Below are 18,303 nucleotides of genomic sequence, written 5' to 3'. Positions count from 1 at the left end.
TCTTTAGTTTGTTAGTATAAACTTGCTCAATCCAGACAAACGAGTTTTGGCAAATGGTGATGTTTTTTTTTTCATGGTTCCTGTGGGTTGTAGGGTTTGAATTTTTGTTTTCTAAGGATGTAATCTGACCACGGTCAAAATTGGACTTGCAGAGTCGTATCTGACATTCGTTGCTTGTGGTGGGAACCACAGATGCAATTCTGTTCTTTTCGATGTTACCGTTGGGGATGAAAATCTGCCACCAGGTCATAGTTGTAAGAGTGAAAATAATTCAGAAGATGAAGAAGTAAAATATGGGACCTTTCTTTCCTCGTAGCGCTTGAAAAACGTCTATTAAATGTCAACAAACCATTTCAGCAATTGTCCTGAGGATTGTGGGAGGCCACAGAAAACGTCCAAAGCTAAGTAAACATGGTTTGGTTTTAAAGGGATGTGCCAAGGAAGGGGTTTGAACCCTAAGGAATAGCCTGAAAGAAACAACCAGCAAATTCCACAGCCACACCCTAAAATGAGGCCTAACACTTCATGCTGCCACTCCTGTTTTATAAGCACAAAATTAGATGTCATATTTTCTGCACTTACAGTTTAATTTTCTTCAGACTAAAGAGGTTGATTGCATAGCAAATTTCATAACCATGTAACTTTAGGATTCGGAGGGTTCGGCCAGAAAGAGATAATTGGCTTAACAGGACTGTCTTCAGAATTGGACCTGTTGAATGTGATTTGCTATAGAAAGCATTCATGGGGCCAGCTCAGCTTCCATTCTCAGATTACAGTGGTTACATTGGATTGTTCCACTGGTTCTAAGCCATGGGGAGATTTTGCTTCCCTCCTCCCAGAGGACATTTGACAACGTCTGGAGACATTTTTGGTTGTCACAGCTGGGGGGTACCACTGGTATCCAGTGGGCGGAGGTCAGAGATGCTGATCAACATCCTACAGTGCCAAGGACAGCCCCCCACTGTAAAGCTTTATCTGGCTCAAAGCCTCAATAGTGCCAAGGTTGAGAAATCTTGATCTGTTCTAGTTTCAGTCAGATGTCATCTTTGGCTATTTAAATATTGCTAATGATATCTAAATCATATGGACTGTGGCTCTAGGCATACAGTGTTATATGAGAAAATGTTTCTCATTTGCCTACTCAATTGTTGAAGCTCTGTATACTGAAGCTGGGAGGGTGGGTGGAGGTAGTGGAAATGGAGTCCAGTGTTGATCACTTTGTTTTCCGTTGAGTCTATCAATGATTAACGGAACTCTGTTTGCCCTAGAGGGGTTGTTAGAGGTAGATGAAAGAACCTTGAAAATGACTTTATTACTCTACATAACTCCGCCGTCTTTCAGAGATCCACAAGAAAATAATAATAAAACCAAAACATAAAATTGACCCAGAGTATGCACATCTTGGCCTGTTGTCACTGGCCATTGAGTATTTCAGATGGGATGGGTGAATTCACTCTAGGAGAAGGGAGAAGAGGTAGCAGTAAGAGCTGGCATCCTCATCTGGGCAAAGGCCCTTTAGTTGTATGAAAGACAAAAAAGATGATGATGTTGTGGGAGCCAATGGGCTCCTCCCAGAGCCAGTGGCTGGGGTCCCAGAGATGGGGCTCCAGCTTTTGAGATCTTCTCCAAATGTCTGACTCACTACAGTGAGGATGACTTTTCCAAGGACCCTGTCGATGTTTTTTTCAATTGGTTGGGTGACTGGGGTTTTAGAAGAAATATATACCTATCTACAACTTCCGTGTTTTCTCCTGAAGACAATTATAGTTGGCATACTGGCGCAGACGGCTCTAGTTTCTGTTTCTCCACTAATTTGCTGGTTAAGAGAAGTGCTGCAGGATTCCTCAGAAGCTTTATGATTTGAGGAGTGGTCCATGACTTGTGTCTTCCTCAGTTCATTCAAACCATTTGTAAACACTGGATATCTTAGTCCATTTAGTGCTTCTTTAACAAAATACCTGACAGTGGGTAATTTATAAAGAACAGAAATTCATTTTCTCACAGTTCTGGAGACTGGGAAGTCCAAGATTAAGGCATGGGCAGGTTTGCTTGTCTAGTGAGGGCTACTCTCTGCTTCCAAGATGGCACCTTGTGCTTGCGTCCTCTGGGAGGGAGGAAAGCTGTGTCCTCACGTGGCAGAAGGTACCAGGGCACATGAGCTGAATGTTACCTGAAGCCTCTTTTATATGAAACTTAATTTCATTCATGAGGGGAGGAGCTCTCACGGCCTAATCTTTTTTTTTGTTTGTTTTTTGAGACAAAGTCTAGCTCTGTCACCCAGGCTGGACTACAGTGGTATGATCTCAGCTCACTACCATCTCTGCCTGCCAGGTTCAAGCGATTCTCCTGCCTCAGCCTCCCGAGGAGCTGGGATTCCAGGTGCCTGCCACCACACCCAGCTAATTTTTGTATTTTTAGTACAGACGGAGTTTCACTGTGTTGGCCAGGCTGCACTTGAACTCCTGACCTTGTGATCCACCTGCCTCAGCCTCTCAAAGTGCTGGGATTACAAGTGTGAGCCACTGTGCCTGGCTGACCTAATCTCTTCTTAAAGGGCCTACCTCTTAATACTATCACACTGGGGACATTTGAGTTTTGAAGGTGACCCAGATAGCAGAGGAGGATCAGGGAAGTGCATTGAAAGTGAAATTGTGCTCATACAGGAGGAACTGAATTAAAATGAAATTCTATTCTGTCCTAGAATGGTTCATTCAGCCTCTGACCTCAGCCATAGATCGTGCCATGATGTTCCAGGTTTTTTCTCTCAGCCTTAGGCATCTTGGAGATTTCCTAAGTGAGCTAGTTGAGGTGCAGGCACAATTTTCTTGTCTGGGCTTTTGACTTCCTGTTTGTGGCCCTAGCCCTGCAATACTGATTTATTATTTTGGTATTTTTTAGGCTTTAATTTGGCTCTATAAGTTAATTAGCTTCCAGAGGGAAAAATAGATCTTCACTGAAAAGCATTTGAGTTAAACTTTGTAAGTCCTCGCCCATGAAGGAAATGCTAATGGAGAAAGGATTACCTGGTCATAGGACACAGTTTGACATGTGACTTTGCCCCTGCTATTTGGCCAAAACAAGGTGGCCTTTTCCACCTTCGTAAAATCACCATTAACCCTGAGTCTTTCATTGTTGGTGGGGGGCAGGCTTTTCAACTGTAATGTACTTTGTATTGCCTTTTTTTTTTTTTTTTTTTGAGACAGAGTCTTGCTCCATTGCCAGGCGCCACACTGGAGTGCAGTGGTGCAATTTCTGCTCACTGCAACCTCCGCCTCCTGGGTTCAAGCAATTCTCCTGCCTCAGCCTCCTAAGTAGCTGGGATTACAGGCACACACCACCATGCCCAGCTACTTTTTATATTTTTAGTAGAGACGGGGTTTCACCATATTGACCAGGATGGTCTCGATCTCCTGACCTTGTGATCCGCCCACCTAGGCCTCCCAAGGTGCTGGGATTACAGGCGTGAGCCACTGTGCCCAGCCCTGTATTGCTTTTTAAAGAAAATGAAATCCTTTGAATATGCACACAGATGTGTCGTCTCTGACCACGTCCTGTTTTGTGTCTCCGTCTTAGCCGTGACCTCACCTGGGAGTCCCCTGTGGCCCCAGGGCTTCGAGGACTCTTGGGGTGACTGGCTCCAGTAAACTAGTCCTATTTTACTTGCATTTTCAGCTTGGGTTTTCTGCACCAGTGGGGAGCTCATCTGCATGCTTTTCTTTCTGCTAAATTTATTTAAACTCTTTCCTGATACCTGAGAAGAAAAGGCTAAGAGACACTCATAACCTTCCACCTTTTTGGGAAGAGGGATATAGCCTCTTTTAGTGGATGAAAACAGCTGACTCCACAAATGCCCTGGTATCTCATGCACCAGGGTCACGATCCCAGGCTGTCTTCTGGGGCTTGTTTAGGAGCAAAAGGGAACAAACCCTCTGGCCTGGGGATACTACCAATTTGCCTTAGCCAGGGGCCTCTGCTGTTACCCTTTTCAGCTTCCCCTTGTGACAGGCTGTTCAGAGGGGCTGAGTTTTAGGGGTCCCTTCATCATGGGCTTCCAAACGCTGTGTGAATGGGTGGGTCACAGGAATGGTTCTCAGGCCCTGTCCACTCAGTGCCACAAGAATGGTACTAAAACGGAAGTCTGGAAGAGTTCCAGTCTCGTCTCCACGGGATGGAATAAAATCAGAGCTTGTCCAAGCACATGTCCAATTATCTTTACAAAGCTTTATTGAAATTGTACATCAAGGTGACAATAATTCAGTGTTTTGAAAACAGTAACAAAAAAAGGGTGCCCCAAATTCAGGGATACCAAATAAATACTGGCACCCAGGGAGCTCACTTCTCCCTCTCCCACTCCCACCAGGAATAAAGGGCATAATAAAGGTAGCTTCTGATGACTGAGTGACAGGAACCTGGGCTAGTGGGCACATCTCTGGCGATCCCTGGAAACTGAGCTGTGTGAAAAGAAGTCTGTTTTGGTCCAAAGGACATCTTCCCGACCAAACTCAGAAGGCTGCTGCAAGTTCTGCATTCCTTTCAGAGTAAGCAGCAGCAACTGCTGCAGCCTTGCCTGCTAACTAGGGACAGAGGTCCTGAGCGAGGTGGTAAAATCACACTGTGTGGTTTAACACGGTCACCTTATTATGACTGTAATAAAAAGCTGGACAACCTGCTGGCTGTCAGTCCTCAGGATCATCCCTCTGAATGGAGAAATCCGGTGGTGGGTTGAAGTCTGTCCTGAGAACAGATTATTGCTGAGCAGAGTTCATGTGATTTCTAGTCGTGGTGACTTAAACTGCCTTAAGGCTGCACAGCCAGCCACCTCTGCTTACGAAGAGTACTTAGTGCATGTGACTGTAAGAAACAATTGTAAAACTTCATCTAGAAATCAGACAAGCTTCTAATTTCTATACAAATGACATCTCCCTGGAGCTGAGAGGGACAATCTATTGCTGATTTTGAAGGAGAGGCAAGACCAACACTATACTTAGTTCCACAGCCAGGCCTCAGCAGGGACAAGTGGCTGACCTTAAAAACACATGATTGGAAATGTGTGGCCTCAGTCTCTGCTTCCCAGATTTTTACTGGCAAAGGAGTTAGCGTTCATTTTTGGCTTAAGAAGATTGAGAATGTGGGTTTAGAACTGTACCCAGCCTCATGCACTGCGGGCCAGGGCTGCAGATCCTCCACCTCCCTCCCTCCTTTCTTGGCCTTGATGAGTCCCAGAGGCTCCAAGCCTTGGGAGTGCTAGGAGGACCGCCAGACCGAGGCGCTGCAGGAGCTGCTCTGCCTGGACAAACCTTCAAGCAGGACCAGGGCAGGTATGAAATGTCTTCTGAAGAATGTGAAATGAGCAATGTACAGTCCATCCCTTCTGGGAAAGTATGCACGTGTGGAGCCTGGCGGTGCACACTGTCTCCTGGGCCACCATCGGTCCCCAACTCTTCATATGGGCTTGTATAACAAGGTGGTGACGTACTTCTTCTTGTACCGGTGGGTTGCGCTGAGCACCATTACTCCGTCCTAAGGAACAAAGTGGAAATGAGCAAAGGCTGGACTAAGTCAGGGGCTCAAGCCTCAGAGTGCATGAGAATCATTAAGGGCTTCATAAAACCACAAATTCCAGGGCCATCTTCAGAACCTGAGCGTGAGGGCCTGTGTCAGACCCTGGAAGCTGCTCTTTAAGTTGGTCCCCCCAGGTTATTTCACCACTGGGAGTCCTAAGAGCACACACTGGGCAACACAGCTGTAACGGGACAGACAGTGTCATTACCTTGATGGACAGTGCATACAGGTGGTTCAGCATGACGTGATTGGGCTCAGGGAGCAAAGCTGGATCACACTGTGAGGGAACAAAGCAGCGGTGAGCATCTGGATTTGGAAACCAAGATTCTCCCCTTTATTTCACAGCACCAGCTATCAAAGGACAGGAGACAGCTCTCTCAGGCCGACCTCTCTTCCCAAGTCAGGTAGCACAAGGGCTTATTCAAGGAGATGAGGGTCATGCCTTCTGACCTGAAGGGAGCTCCCTGTATGGCTGCTGGAGGCATCCGTGTGTGTCTCCGGCCAGGCATTTACCCCAGCCTCTTTAATGTGTGGGCCACGGCTCTGTCCTCTTATGAGAGGGAGGGGCAGGAAGAAAGCAGCTGTCTGTTGAAAGTACTTTCAGAGAACACAGGAAGAGACCATCTGTACTAAATGCCCCTGAGCAACAGATTCTAAACTTGAATCTGTAAATGAACCTGAAGAATGACAACAGATACCTGGACAAGACACCACTACTCTGGAAAAGCTCCCACAGGGCTGGCACTCAGAGCTGCCCACCACACATTCCTGTGTTTTAAGAGAAGCCATAAATCAGGATTTTTTTTGCCATTGGACAGCCCCAACTTTTATAAATGCGATTCAAATGGAAAAATGTAGAACAGCTTAGGACCCCCAGAGGCTGGGCCAATCACTGTGTCGACAAATACTCAGCAAAATCCTGCTGGGAGGCTGTTCAGGGTGGCTGCTGAGAGCCCCAACTACCTAGGATCTGGCACCAACCAGTCTGATGTGAATGCTGGCTCAGCCAGTTCCTGTGTGAGCCTGGGAGGCCTTTTAAAAAAAGTACTTAATTTCAAAGATTGACAGATACAATTATGTACATTTACCATGTACAATATGTTGTTCTGAAATATGCATACATTGTGGAATGGCTCAATCAAGCTCATTAACATACGCATAACATGCTTACCATTTTTTTTGTGGTGAGGACACTTAAAAGCTGTTTTTAGTGCACTGCTGATGGGCATGTAAATTAGCACAACCATTATGGAAAATGGTATAAAGGTTCCTCAAAAATTATCTAAAATTACCACATGATTTAGCAATCCCACTCCAGGGTATATACTCAAAGGAAATGAAATCGGCCTGTCAGAGATATCTGTACTCCCATGTTGATTGCAGCTCTATTCATAATAACCAAGATGTGGAATCAACGTAAGTGTCCAGCAATGGATGAATGGACGAAGAAAATGAGGTGCAGATACACAATGGAATACTACTGAGCCTTAAACAAGGGATCCTGTCGTTTGTGACAGCATGGATAAACCTGGAGGACATAAGTGAAATGAGCCAGGCACTGAAAGACAAGTCCCATATGATACCATAAGCGACAGCTTATGTGGAATCCAAAAAATCCAACTCACAGAAGTAGAGAGCAGAGTAGGGGTTACCAGGGGCTAGGAGTGGGGGTGGGTGGGGAGATTTCAGTTAGACAGGAGGACTGTACAACACAGTGACTAGTATTAACAACAATGTATCGTATTCTTGAAAATCTCTAAGTAGACTTCCAGTGTTCTCCCCACTTCTCTGTGCCTCAGTTTCCCCACCCCTAAAATGGGGGTAATAGCACCTACTTCACATGGTTGTTGTGAGGCTTAAATAAGAATACATGAAAAACATTTAAGTCTAGTTTGGGCAAAATAAATGACAACCATTTAGAAATTACAACTGTGACCACAGTTTATGTTAGAGCTTCGTGCTACCCTGGACAGAGGGGTCCTGACATTCTCATATTCCCCGCCCCCTGGGCCACACTCAGCTGGTCTATTCCCAGCAGCAGTCTCCATCAGAGAAGATGGCTAGTGATGCCTCCTTTTTCTAGAAAAAACAAAGCCTTACTAGCTTGGGAGGGCACTGAAAGTCATCTAACCCACCAACCTTTGTAAAGTTAGAGCTAAGGGAAGCGGTATGGACTAAGTGGTTCTAAGGCCAAAGCTACGAGTCCTTGAAAGTCTTCTCCTGTGGCCTATTTGAGACTGTTGCCTTCAGTGCTGGAAACAGGGTGGGCCCTGCCAGCTGAGGGGTGCTGGTTGGTCCTTACCTCTGGCCTCTTCCGGGCCTATACCAGGATGGCCCACCCAGCTGCAGGGGGACTCCCAGCACAGGTGGTGACCTGGTAAAGGCAAGTCCTGTTGGGGCAGGGTAACAACACGGAGACCCTGTCCCAGCAGCCCAGCAGTGACTGCTTTAGGGACGCCTGCCTGTGGACACGTTCATTCCTCGTCTCAGCACACGTGCCCTCCACTTCAGGGTGGGGGGTTCAGGAGCAGCATGGCCACTTTAAGCACCTCATAAATAGCACAGAGGTGCTTGGACCAAGTTGAATTCCTGGATTCCCAAGAATTATGGCTGTGCCATCCATTCCAGAGCTAGGTGGACTGGGCGGGCAATCCAGGTTAGATGGAACAGAAAACAGAATCACAACAGAATAATCGGCTGTTCTTCAGGATCCAGGAGGACACACACCTCTTTTTTGCATGCAATAATTTCCCGGAGAAGCAATGTGTGCTACCTAGATATCCCCAATTTTGATCCAGGAGTACTGATGTTTCTAAAAGCAATTTAATGATTAAAACTAGATTATAAAATGTGGGGACCAGAGCCTGAGTTCCAATATGTAGCTTACTAAGAAGGGATGGTGACACATTTTGTCATGAAATGTAAATGGAACAGTGCTCAGGCTGAGGCAGGAGTGAAAGACAAGGAAGCAAGTGCAGAAAGGCTTTGTGAGACACTGAGGCAGCATCCAAACTCGGAACCTCTCGCTGGCAGCCCATCCCCACGGCAGAGGTGAACATGACGGTTCCCACTAGTGGGCGACACTAAGCTTTGCTCACCAGTTGCTCTGCAAGAGGTGGACACAGGAAAGGGAGAACTGAACATGACCCATGAAGGACAGTCCAAGCAGATGCCTGTGTACTTACGGAAATCCCCGTGTCCTTGTTCAGGATGACCTGGAGGAGATGTGGGGGGAGAATGGGCGGCGCCCGAAAGCGCTCTTCAGGTTTGCAGACGTAGGGCTCCTGATGGTAGGGTCCTGGGGGAGAACTGGACAGCTCTGTTGGGAGATAGGAACAGGACATCTACTTTGAAAATCAGGCATTCTAGGAGCAGCCTTATTTATGTTGTCATCGTCTAGTTTTCCTTGTCTCTTGTTCCCTCAATGCAGATTTACATTCCCTTGAAGGATACACAGGTTCCAAGAGTGCAGAACAGCGGAGAGGAAAAACCCTTTTGGAATCTGGGTGACTGGCATAAAACTCAGTAGTCAACTCAGATGCCCTGGGGGAAGATGGAGGCGGTGGCCCAGACGGTAAGTCTGGGTCAGATCATAAGGAGGCTGTTCTCAATAACTTAACCCCACATGCCATGGCAGAATAATGCTTCCTTCCAGCTTCAGGCTGGGCTGGCAAAAGACCACAAAGAAGCTGGAGGCTAAGTGAGGATTAAGTGGCTAAGTCCAGGTTACCGGCACCGCCAGCCACAATATAAAAGATAAGGCAGTCTGTTTAGACGAGGCAATGGAGAAAATAGGCTAAATGAGGCACATTTCAAAACGGAGAGAAGAAAAATTGAAAGCCCAATTTCTAAAAGCTCTTTAACTCCATTACACTCAAGTTCTTTCCAAACTCCTGCTTGAGTATCAGATACACTGAGAATCTTCTACAAGAGCAGTATTTCATAATGCTGCAACAGCTGCATAGTGACATTTGGCTAGCCAGAAGGTACCAAGCCATCCTCCAAAGAACACATGGGATGGTTCTGGTGGCCAGTTCCTGGGGCTGGTCCAGAGGAGATCTGCAATGCCCCGGCTCTGCCAATTCCCTCAATGTTATTTTTTAGGGACAAGCCCCTTTCATGTGACCCAACCATATTACAGCAAGAAATTGAGAAAAACATTAAGTGCAGAAAACTGAGCCATAAAGTAAATAACATTTTGAGGAAGTGTCTAAATAGGAGAAGTCTGTAGAGAATGTGGAATTGGCTTCTTATCAGTGAGGGGTCCATTTTCTTTTCCTAGGTGGAAACTTGACTGAAAAGCTTGTAAGTGTCCTAAAATTACATCAATCAATAAGTTACATATTTTGGAGGATATTTGGGCACACTTCCTCCATTCCCTGATTCCCAACTATTTGCGAAAAAGCTAGATATCTCTAAGAGATTTATTATCCAGACAAAAGTACACTGATTTTGGATTTCCAAGTCCTGCTCAATGAACTGTCAACCACAGTGAGCCCATCGTGATTTTACCACTGTGACTTATAAACTGGTAACAAGAAATCCTGGTGGGAGAACTTCCAGGCCCAACTAGACAATGATGAAGAACTGTCCTATAAACTCAACGGAATCTGTTTTCTTAGTGTGCCAGATACTCTCCTGGGGCATCTTTCCACTGCCTCCGTCAGGGTCCAGGAATTGCTAAACCCCCGCCTCCAAGAAGGGGAAGTGTGGCTGGCACCAACACTTCAGACTGCAACCCTCCTCCCCTTGAATTGTACGAATCATGTTCCAGGGAGTTTGTTCCTGTGAGGTTTGGATGGAAAGAATTTACTGAAACCTTGATGCCTGAAAGGCTCTTAGAAGATGGGGAAGTTTTACTGGGTCTGTATTCTGTACTAAATAGGTTCCCATCAAGGAGAGCTGCGCTGTGGAGGCCCTTTCCTGTGGGGAGCCTCCTCCTCCGCTGGAGGGATTCTGATGAGGTGCTAATGTACCACACAAGTGACCACCAAGGTCACTGAGGTGTCCATTTATCACCTGTCAGGCTGAAATTCTTCAGGCACCATGAGTGGGATGAGACGCAGGCTTCTCCAGTGCTGGGCTGTCACTAACTCAGTCTGACTCCAGAGCCTCTTCAGCCCTGCCTCTGGCACGAGATCAAGTTATGGTTCCATTTCTGCTGTCTGCTTTAGCGGAAACAAGTCAGGTCTGCCAAGACCTATTGTGACCTATTGAATACCTGAGACGACCATGGAAATCACTTATAGCTCCCTTGGGGCTAAATTTCAACAACCTGACAGTTAAGAATTAAGCTCTGTGGCTTTTAAGGGGGGCTATAATTGCCTATCTGATTGGGCAGCTTCAGATCAAGAGAGGCAAGAGAAACAAGAGTATTTCTAGCCTGTACAGACCCAACTGCATGTGTATAAAATAACTGTGTTCATACCAGACACATCGGAGCACTTTTGGGAATCCACCATTAAAGCATCAAATACTTCAAAGTCAGTTTTCTTCACTTGAATGATGTTGTTAACTGTGCCAAGCTGGCTGGTTACTATGGGCTGGGAAGAGACAGACAGGCAGAAATCATAACGTGGAAGGTCTGCAGAGTGATTCTTCAGAGGACTTGGAATTCCTGGCTGGAAGGCCTCACCTCCTGGCTAGCCACCCTGCTCATCTTGGTCAAGTATGCCAACTGTCTGACAGTTAGTGCTGCTATCCAGCTCTGCCACACACGGGGACTTTTACTAGTAGGGCAAACAGACCTGGCACCAATCTCCCGGGAAGGTGATTTATTTGTATTGTGCAGGCACCCAGAGGATGGAGGTGGGAGGAAGAGTACCTCGGAAGGGTCGTGGGTCCACTGACCATCCACAAAGAACTTGTACTGATGCTCTCCTTCTGGCAGATCCAGGATGGCTACAAAGTTATTGTGGCTGTGAGGAACAAAACAAAACATTTTCACATAGAACCAAGAGTTCCTGCAGGAGAACAAACGTTTTTAGCCCATTTAGACAATTCAGCCTAACAATCTCAATCTGGAAAGGCTATAAGGAAGCAGCAGTGTGACACACTTTCCTGAAAACTCACCTTGCTCAAATACCAGGAAACCACATCCCTAATCTTAAAAGGTCAACAAACAGGCATTTGTGCTTCTCGAGTTTGCATGGCTCCTGGATGCCAGGGAGGGTAACACCAGAAGACAAACAGCGAGCTGCCTAGCTTTACCCTCTGTCACTCTGCTTTGGGCAGGAGAAGGGATCAACAGAACAGGAAGCTCAAATGTTCTCTAAAGAAAGTTGCCTAACCACTAAAAAAAAGAAAAAAACACCCTGGAAAAACCCTTTCACTGGGTTGTTTTGTTCCCTTGACTTTAACTGACCTGTGACTGCTATGCTGAGTGGCTTCCTCCTCCTCCAGTGGAACCGCTGGAAAGCAGGCAGCCCCTGACAACAGTGAGGCCTGGCACACTTCCTCCCTCATTTGATCAACAATACTCACTGAAGGTGTTCTCTCACTGACAATTTAACACAGAAGTCCATGCTGGGGTTCCCGATAAAATGTCTTACTATAATCCTTGCTAAAGGTGACTACATAGTATGTATTTTTCTTCTCTTTTTGGATTCAAGTCTTGCTCTGCTGCAACCACAGCTCATTATAGCACTGACCTCTCAGGCTCAAACAATCCTCCCATCCAGCCTCCCGAGTAGCTGGGACTACAGGTATGCACCACCATGCCCAGCTACCTTTTAATTTTGTTTTGTAGAGATGGGGGTCTCACTATGTTGCCCAGGCTGGTCTTAAACTCCTAGTAATCCTGCCTGCCTCAGCCTCCAAAAGTGCTGGGATTATAGGCATGAGCCACCACGCCCAGCCAACGTATACTTTTTTTTTTTTGAGATGGAGTCTTGCTCTGTTGCCCAGGCTGGAGTGCAATGGCATGATCTTGGCTCACTGCAAACCTCTGCCACCCAGGTTCAAGCACTTCTCCTGCTTCAGCCTCCTGAGTAGCTGGGATTACAGGTATGTGCCACTATGCCCGGCTAATTTTTTTTTTTTTTTTTTTTGTATTTTTAGTAGGGGCAGGGTTTCACCATATTGGCCAGGCTCATCTTGAACTCCTGACCTCAGGTGATCCGCCCACCTCAGCCTCCCAAAGTGCTAGGATTACAGGAATGAGTCACTGCGCCCCGCCAACATTTCAAACAAAGTATTATGCAGAGTCAAAGTTAGAAGAAACATCAGAGATCATCTGGTCCAAAATTCCCTCTTTACAGAAAGGGATACTGAGGTAACTGACAACCTGGCCAATGTGGGTCTCTCAGATGCTCAGCCCAGTGCTCCCTTTCTGCATTAAGAGATTTTTGTGTTTCTGTGGAAAAGTCCTGACTGAATAGATAGCTGAGTATCTGAAGTGAAAGATGTCCGTGACACAGAAATATTCTCCACGGACAGATGTTGCTTTCCTCTAAGAAAGGTGTACTTTAAACCTAGAGACCACTAAGGTTTGCGATTAGAACCCTAAGACTTATTAAGCAAAAGTTATTCTTCCACCAGGTACCCATTTTCTTTTCATTCAGAGACATTTTAGAAGAGCGTCTAGACAGCGAACACTCCCCAGGCAATTACCTTCTCGTGAGGGGAAGTTTACTCCAGTTGTTGAAGGACCCAGATAAGTAAACTTCCTTCCCACCCCCCGTCCATCGAAACACAGTTGGCCGAGCCTGGGCGGGAGCTTTATCATTCACTTCCAGATCGTGCTGCCAGGCCAGGAATTCCTCCTTCTCTGGTGCCTAGAAACAGAGCAGTTTACTCAGAGCAAGAAGCCATAAGTGAGTTCCCTACAACAGACAATACTGACAATTCATTCTAAAGAGGCAGCTGTTACTATCTAGGTTCACAGTCAGGATTGCAAACTTACTAGTGGTGTCTCAGTTCTCTGCCTGCAAAATATATTTTTTAAGGTTGTGGTGAAGACTGAGACAGTCCATGTAAATGCTCTGCATAGTGTCTGACACAGTGAGTGCTTACTATTAGCTATTGTTGTCATTAAAGAAGTTGACATCAAAATTCTAGCAGAAACTATAAACCCACTTATGATACCACAAATCCAAGACTAGCTTCATAAATGTCATCTTCCTCCCTGAATTAAGCAAGATTTGAAGTAGTCATGTGCACTATGCCTCAGTCCACGAATGACTGCGAATATGGTAGTCCCATAAGATTATACCATATTATTGGATCTTTTCTATGTTTAGATGTATTTAAGTACACAAATCCTTAAATACACTTGTGGAATAAGTGTCTACAGTATTCAGAGTAACATGCTGTACAGGTTTATAGCTCAGGAGCAATAGGTTACACTATCTAGACTGGGTGACGTGGTTTGGCTCTGTGTCCCCACCCAAATCTCACCTTGAACTGTAATCTCCATAATCCCCATGTATCAAGGGCAGGACCAGGTGCAGGTAACCGATTATGGGGGCAGTTTCCCCCATGCTGTTCTCTGATAGTGAGTCTCATAAGATCTGATGGTTTTATAAGCGTCTGGCATTTACCCTGTTTCCTCTTATTCTCTCTTCTGCTGCTCTGTGAAGAGGTGCCTTTCACCATGATCGTAAGTTTCTTAAGGCTTCCCCAGCCAGGTGGAACTGAGTCTATTAAACCTCTTTTGTTTATAAATTAGCCAGTCTCCGGTATTTCTACAGAGCAGTGTGATAACGGACTGATAGACTAGGTGGGTAGTCTAGGTTTGTGTAAGTACACTCTATGATGTTCACACAATGATAAAATCACCTAATGATGTATTCTTCAGAACATGTCCCCATCATTAAGTGACGGATGACTGTACATGAAAATTTAAGAGGAACAATTCTAGAGCTGTCAACTTGAAAATGGGCAAATCCAGATTTTGAGGAAGGGAAAATCTACTCACAAAGTGCTGTCTAGGCACTGGGGAACAAAAGGCAAGACAAAGACTGAACCCTCATTAGGATAAACGACAACCTCCAGTGTGGTAGCCTCTGTATAACTGAGGTATTCCAGAATAAGTGAGAAATAAACTCATTCAACTCTATCTGGGTGATATATATGTAGTCATGCACCTTTTAGATTTTTTTCCTAGTCAGAAGTCAAAGACTTAAAAAGAGCAGGAGGTTCAGGCTGGAAAAGACTCTTAAGGGTATTAAGCAGGTTTCTAGCACCTTCATTTCAAATACTGACCTCAGCTTATCCAAATGATGCCTGCATTCTTTGAATTCTAATAAGATCTACATTATTAAAGAATAACAGACTGGAATCACTTCACACTAACGATAACTCATTATACCCAAAATAAGTGCACTGGCGTAGTTAAAAGAATTTATGGCTTTTTTGGAATCTGGGGCATTCAACCCAGGGCTACATGATTTCAGTAACCTCTGATGAAATGAGAATAGGCGCTGCTTGAAATCATTCCCCATAGATTATGTGTGTGCTCAACACTTCCTGTAGGAGTTTTGGAATAGTAACAGAACAAATACTTCTTGAAGAAAATAGTTTTGATTCTTTTGGTGTCTTCAAGAGCCTTCTTGGGACCAGGGACCAAAATTACTTCCTGGGTAAAGAACAGTCAAGTCATTGGAGAAACATGATTCGAAACGTCACTTTGCACACAGCTCTTCAAGAATGCAACAAATTCAGAAAGCAAGTTCAAACTACATGTTGTAGGGACACACAAAAGCAGCTCCTTTGTAGGAGGCTCAAAACTAAGATCCAAAAGAAAGTGTGAGATGTGATCACTTCACGCTACACGAGGACAAACACAGGTGGAATGAGTTGCCAGGCAATTAAATGGATGATGATTAACATGAAATTGGATACTAACAGGGTATGTCGGGCAGAGGGCAGCTTTATCTTTCCTAAACCTACTTTGTTCCTTGAAACAAGTAGTTCCTTTCAGACATAACACATAAATACCAGCTGCAAGAATCACTAAGTGTCCTTGGATTCGGCCCTGCAGCTGGAAATACCCGCCCTATGAAGGTGGTTAACAGGAGTGTGGTTGAAGCAGGAGTCAAAAGTCACCTGAGGTTTTGATGAATTAAAACAGGCTGCACCAGGAAGAAAAATGTTGGCACGGCTTAAAAGCAATTAAATCCTATTTAAACAACATCAGAAGGAAGTTCCGTAGCTGCTGACTGCCTCCTTTAGATGGACCCTCACTACCCCCGACCTCTAGAAGTCGAATGACTTTTCTATGTCCACTTAAAAAAAAAAAAAAAAAAAAAAAAAAAAGAAGGGTGAGGCTGGGAGCAGTGGCTCATGACTGTAATCCCATCACCCAGACGGGTGGATCGCTTGAGGTCAGGAGTTCGCGACCAGCCTGGGCAACATGGTGAAAATCCAACTCTACCCAAAATACCAAAAATTAGCCGGGCATGGTGGCGCACGCCTGTAGTCCCAGCTACTCGGGAGGCTGAGGCATGAGGATGGCTTGAGCCTGGGAGATGAAGGTTGCAGTGAACCGAGATTGTGCCACTGCCCTCCAGCCTGGGCAACAGAAAGAGATCCGTCTCAAAAAAAAAAAAAGGCCGAACCGGCCAGCACTTTAGGGTGAATCAAGTGTTGACAGAACTGAACACCTCCGGCAACTGCCGTCAGCCGTTCCACGCTTTCAGCTTGTGTATGTACCTGGTTTGCCTCCAAAATGGATAATAAACTCTCTAACTTTTACAAAAGTTGCAGTCTGTGTAAAGGTGAGGGAATTTGTCTCAAAGCGGCGAAATTAATTACACCTAAGAGAAAGGTGGAGGATGGGACTCAAATGCTGTTAGCTCGACTCTCTGAATTAATTAAGAATTGAAACTCTGTCCCAGAGCTGCTTCTCCTTAATGATGTTAAACGAAGTACGTGTCTCCTCCCTTGGGAGGACTTTCTCATATTGCTAATTAGACACAGGTTCCTGGACTGCTAAGAGGGCTCTTACAGGACCATCTGGCTTTTAAGTGCACCGGGTAAGGTACCACCTCCCTCCTCGTTCTGATGGTTTTCGAAAGGATGTGGCGGGAATCTAGTGGAGGGTTCCTCTCCTCAACATTAGTCAATGGGAATTGGATTATCCCACACCCCTCGCACCTTGATTTCCTCGGAGTGGAAGAGGTCGGCATCCTCGGGGCTGTCCATCAGGATCTTGGGCCTGTCCCCATCCTTGGTGCCCCCCGAGCTGTCCCTCCGGGGCGTCTTATGGCCACCATGCCGCTCCAACGCGGCGCGCTCACTGCTCGTGTTGCCCATGATGGGGGGTCTGCGGGGACACGGGGAAGCTGGACGGAGCCTCACTGCAAGAAAGGGACCCTGGGCAAGGGACTCCCGGAACCGCGGGTCCCAAGGAGTCCGCGGAAGGAATTGGAACACCCCCTTGGGCGAGGGTTGAGGCCGGGAGCTGGTTTCAGCCGAGTCACCGGGGCTGCGGGGCTCTCGCAATAGTGCTTTACCCGCCCAGGCAAGCCGCGGCGAAAACCCAAAAGAGCGCGAAGATAAACCGACTCTCAATCGCTCCACCACCCTTCAGCGACTTCCGCTTCCGGCGACTCCGTAAATCTGCCCGGCCTAGGGCGTAGAAGTGGCTGCGGCCGACTAAGCGCGCGACGCTATCTCGATTCTATTTCCGCTTCCGGTCTTGAGCTGTGCGGTTGCAGGTGCCCCTGCGCTGGCTCTGCAGGCCTCGGAGCGCGCAGTCGCAGTCAGCAGCCGCCCGCCTATGGCCCGGCTCAGGACGAGGCTGCTGAGGGCCAGCAGGGGGCGTCCCAGCGCTCCGGTCGTCTGGGCCATTCACACGCTGGGCTGAACATGCCATTAACTATCTTTGCCTACTTCTAGTTGATTCTACACTCTACAGCCAGAGGGATCTTTCTAAAATGCAAATCTAATTAAGAAACCCCTCTTCTTAAAGCCCTTTTAATGCACGCGCTCTCACGCTTTACAATTCATTAGGTTAACCCGGAGCGCTTGTTAAATGCAGCCCCCACTGCAGAATCTTGATTTCTGGAGATTAGGGTCAGGGGTGCAGGCAGTCGTGCAATTAAAGACAAAATGGCAGACCATAAGATCTCTGGAAATCTCTTATATCTAGTAGGTTGGGGGTTGTAAAATGCTGGCGTTATTAGTGTATTATTAAAATGAGTGTTTAATCTTTGGATACATAATTTTGCAAGATACCCTGTAATCACTTCGGAAACATCCTTCTGCGTAAGATGCATTAGCATTTGTCGTTTACCCTAACCAGTGCTTCAACAAGAAGTGCATACAAATACGGTGGTAAAATATTCTCATCTTCTCACTGTCAGTCATTGTCATATTTTGTGTTTTTTTGGGTGTGTGACTATCTCAACATACATTGCATTTGCTGGGTCAGGTCATGCATTTCACCCACTAAACATTTATTTATCACCTGAAAAGTACCAGACATTGTGCTAAGGAAATGAGAAACACAGGATGACTAAGGTAAAGTTTCCTGGAGGGAATTTGGCAGTACGCATCAAAATAAAAAATACACCTTCATTTGACACACAATTTTATTCCTAGGAAACTTCTGCAGAAATAGACACAAGAAAATTATTTACAAGCATTATTTACAAAATATTTACATGCAAAAGCATATTCTAAGATGCACCTGTCACCCCCCACACCCCCACATATTTTAATTTCTGAAATTGGATGCGTTTTACAATCAATGGAATCTTAGATTTGGTGTGAAATAAGGAAATGAAAAACTACAAA

At 45.9% G+C, this 18,303-nt stretch overlaps 1 protein-coding gene across 1 annotated transcript; it reads right to left on the bottom strand.

Moving 5' to 3' along the window:
• Window positions 1-4,209: 4,209 nt before the first annotated feature.
• PRKAB1 (protein kinase AMP-activated non-catalytic subunit beta 1) lies at window positions 4,210-17,096 on the bottom strand. The gene is made up of 7 exons (XM_017976413.4): window positions 16,660-17,096; window positions 13,174-13,337; window positions 11,387-11,480; window positions 10,991-11,105; window positions 8,748-8,881; window positions 5,771-5,839; window positions 4,210-5,520 (listed from the first exon to the last, which is right to left on the bottom strand). The coding sequence occupies exons 1-7, from the start codon at window positions 16,816-16,818 to the stop codon at window positions 5,443-5,445; spliced, it is 813 nt and encodes a 270-aa protein (XP_017831902.1). The 5' UTR covers window positions 16,819-17,096; the 3' UTR covers window positions 4,210-5,442.
• Between the last annotated feature and the right edge of the window lie 1,207 nt (window positions 17,097-18,303).

The sequence above is a fragment of the Callithrix jacchus genome, chromosome 9 (genome assembly GCF_049354715.1).
Source record: "Callithrix jacchus isolate 240 chromosome 9, calJac240_pri, whole genome shotgun sequence".
Taxonomy (NCBI): Eukaryota; Metazoa; Chordata; class Mammalia; order Primates; family Cebidae; genus Callithrix; species Callithrix jacchus.
Note: the sequence above shows the minus strand (reverse complement) of the source record. Positions and strands in the feature narration are given on the sequence as shown.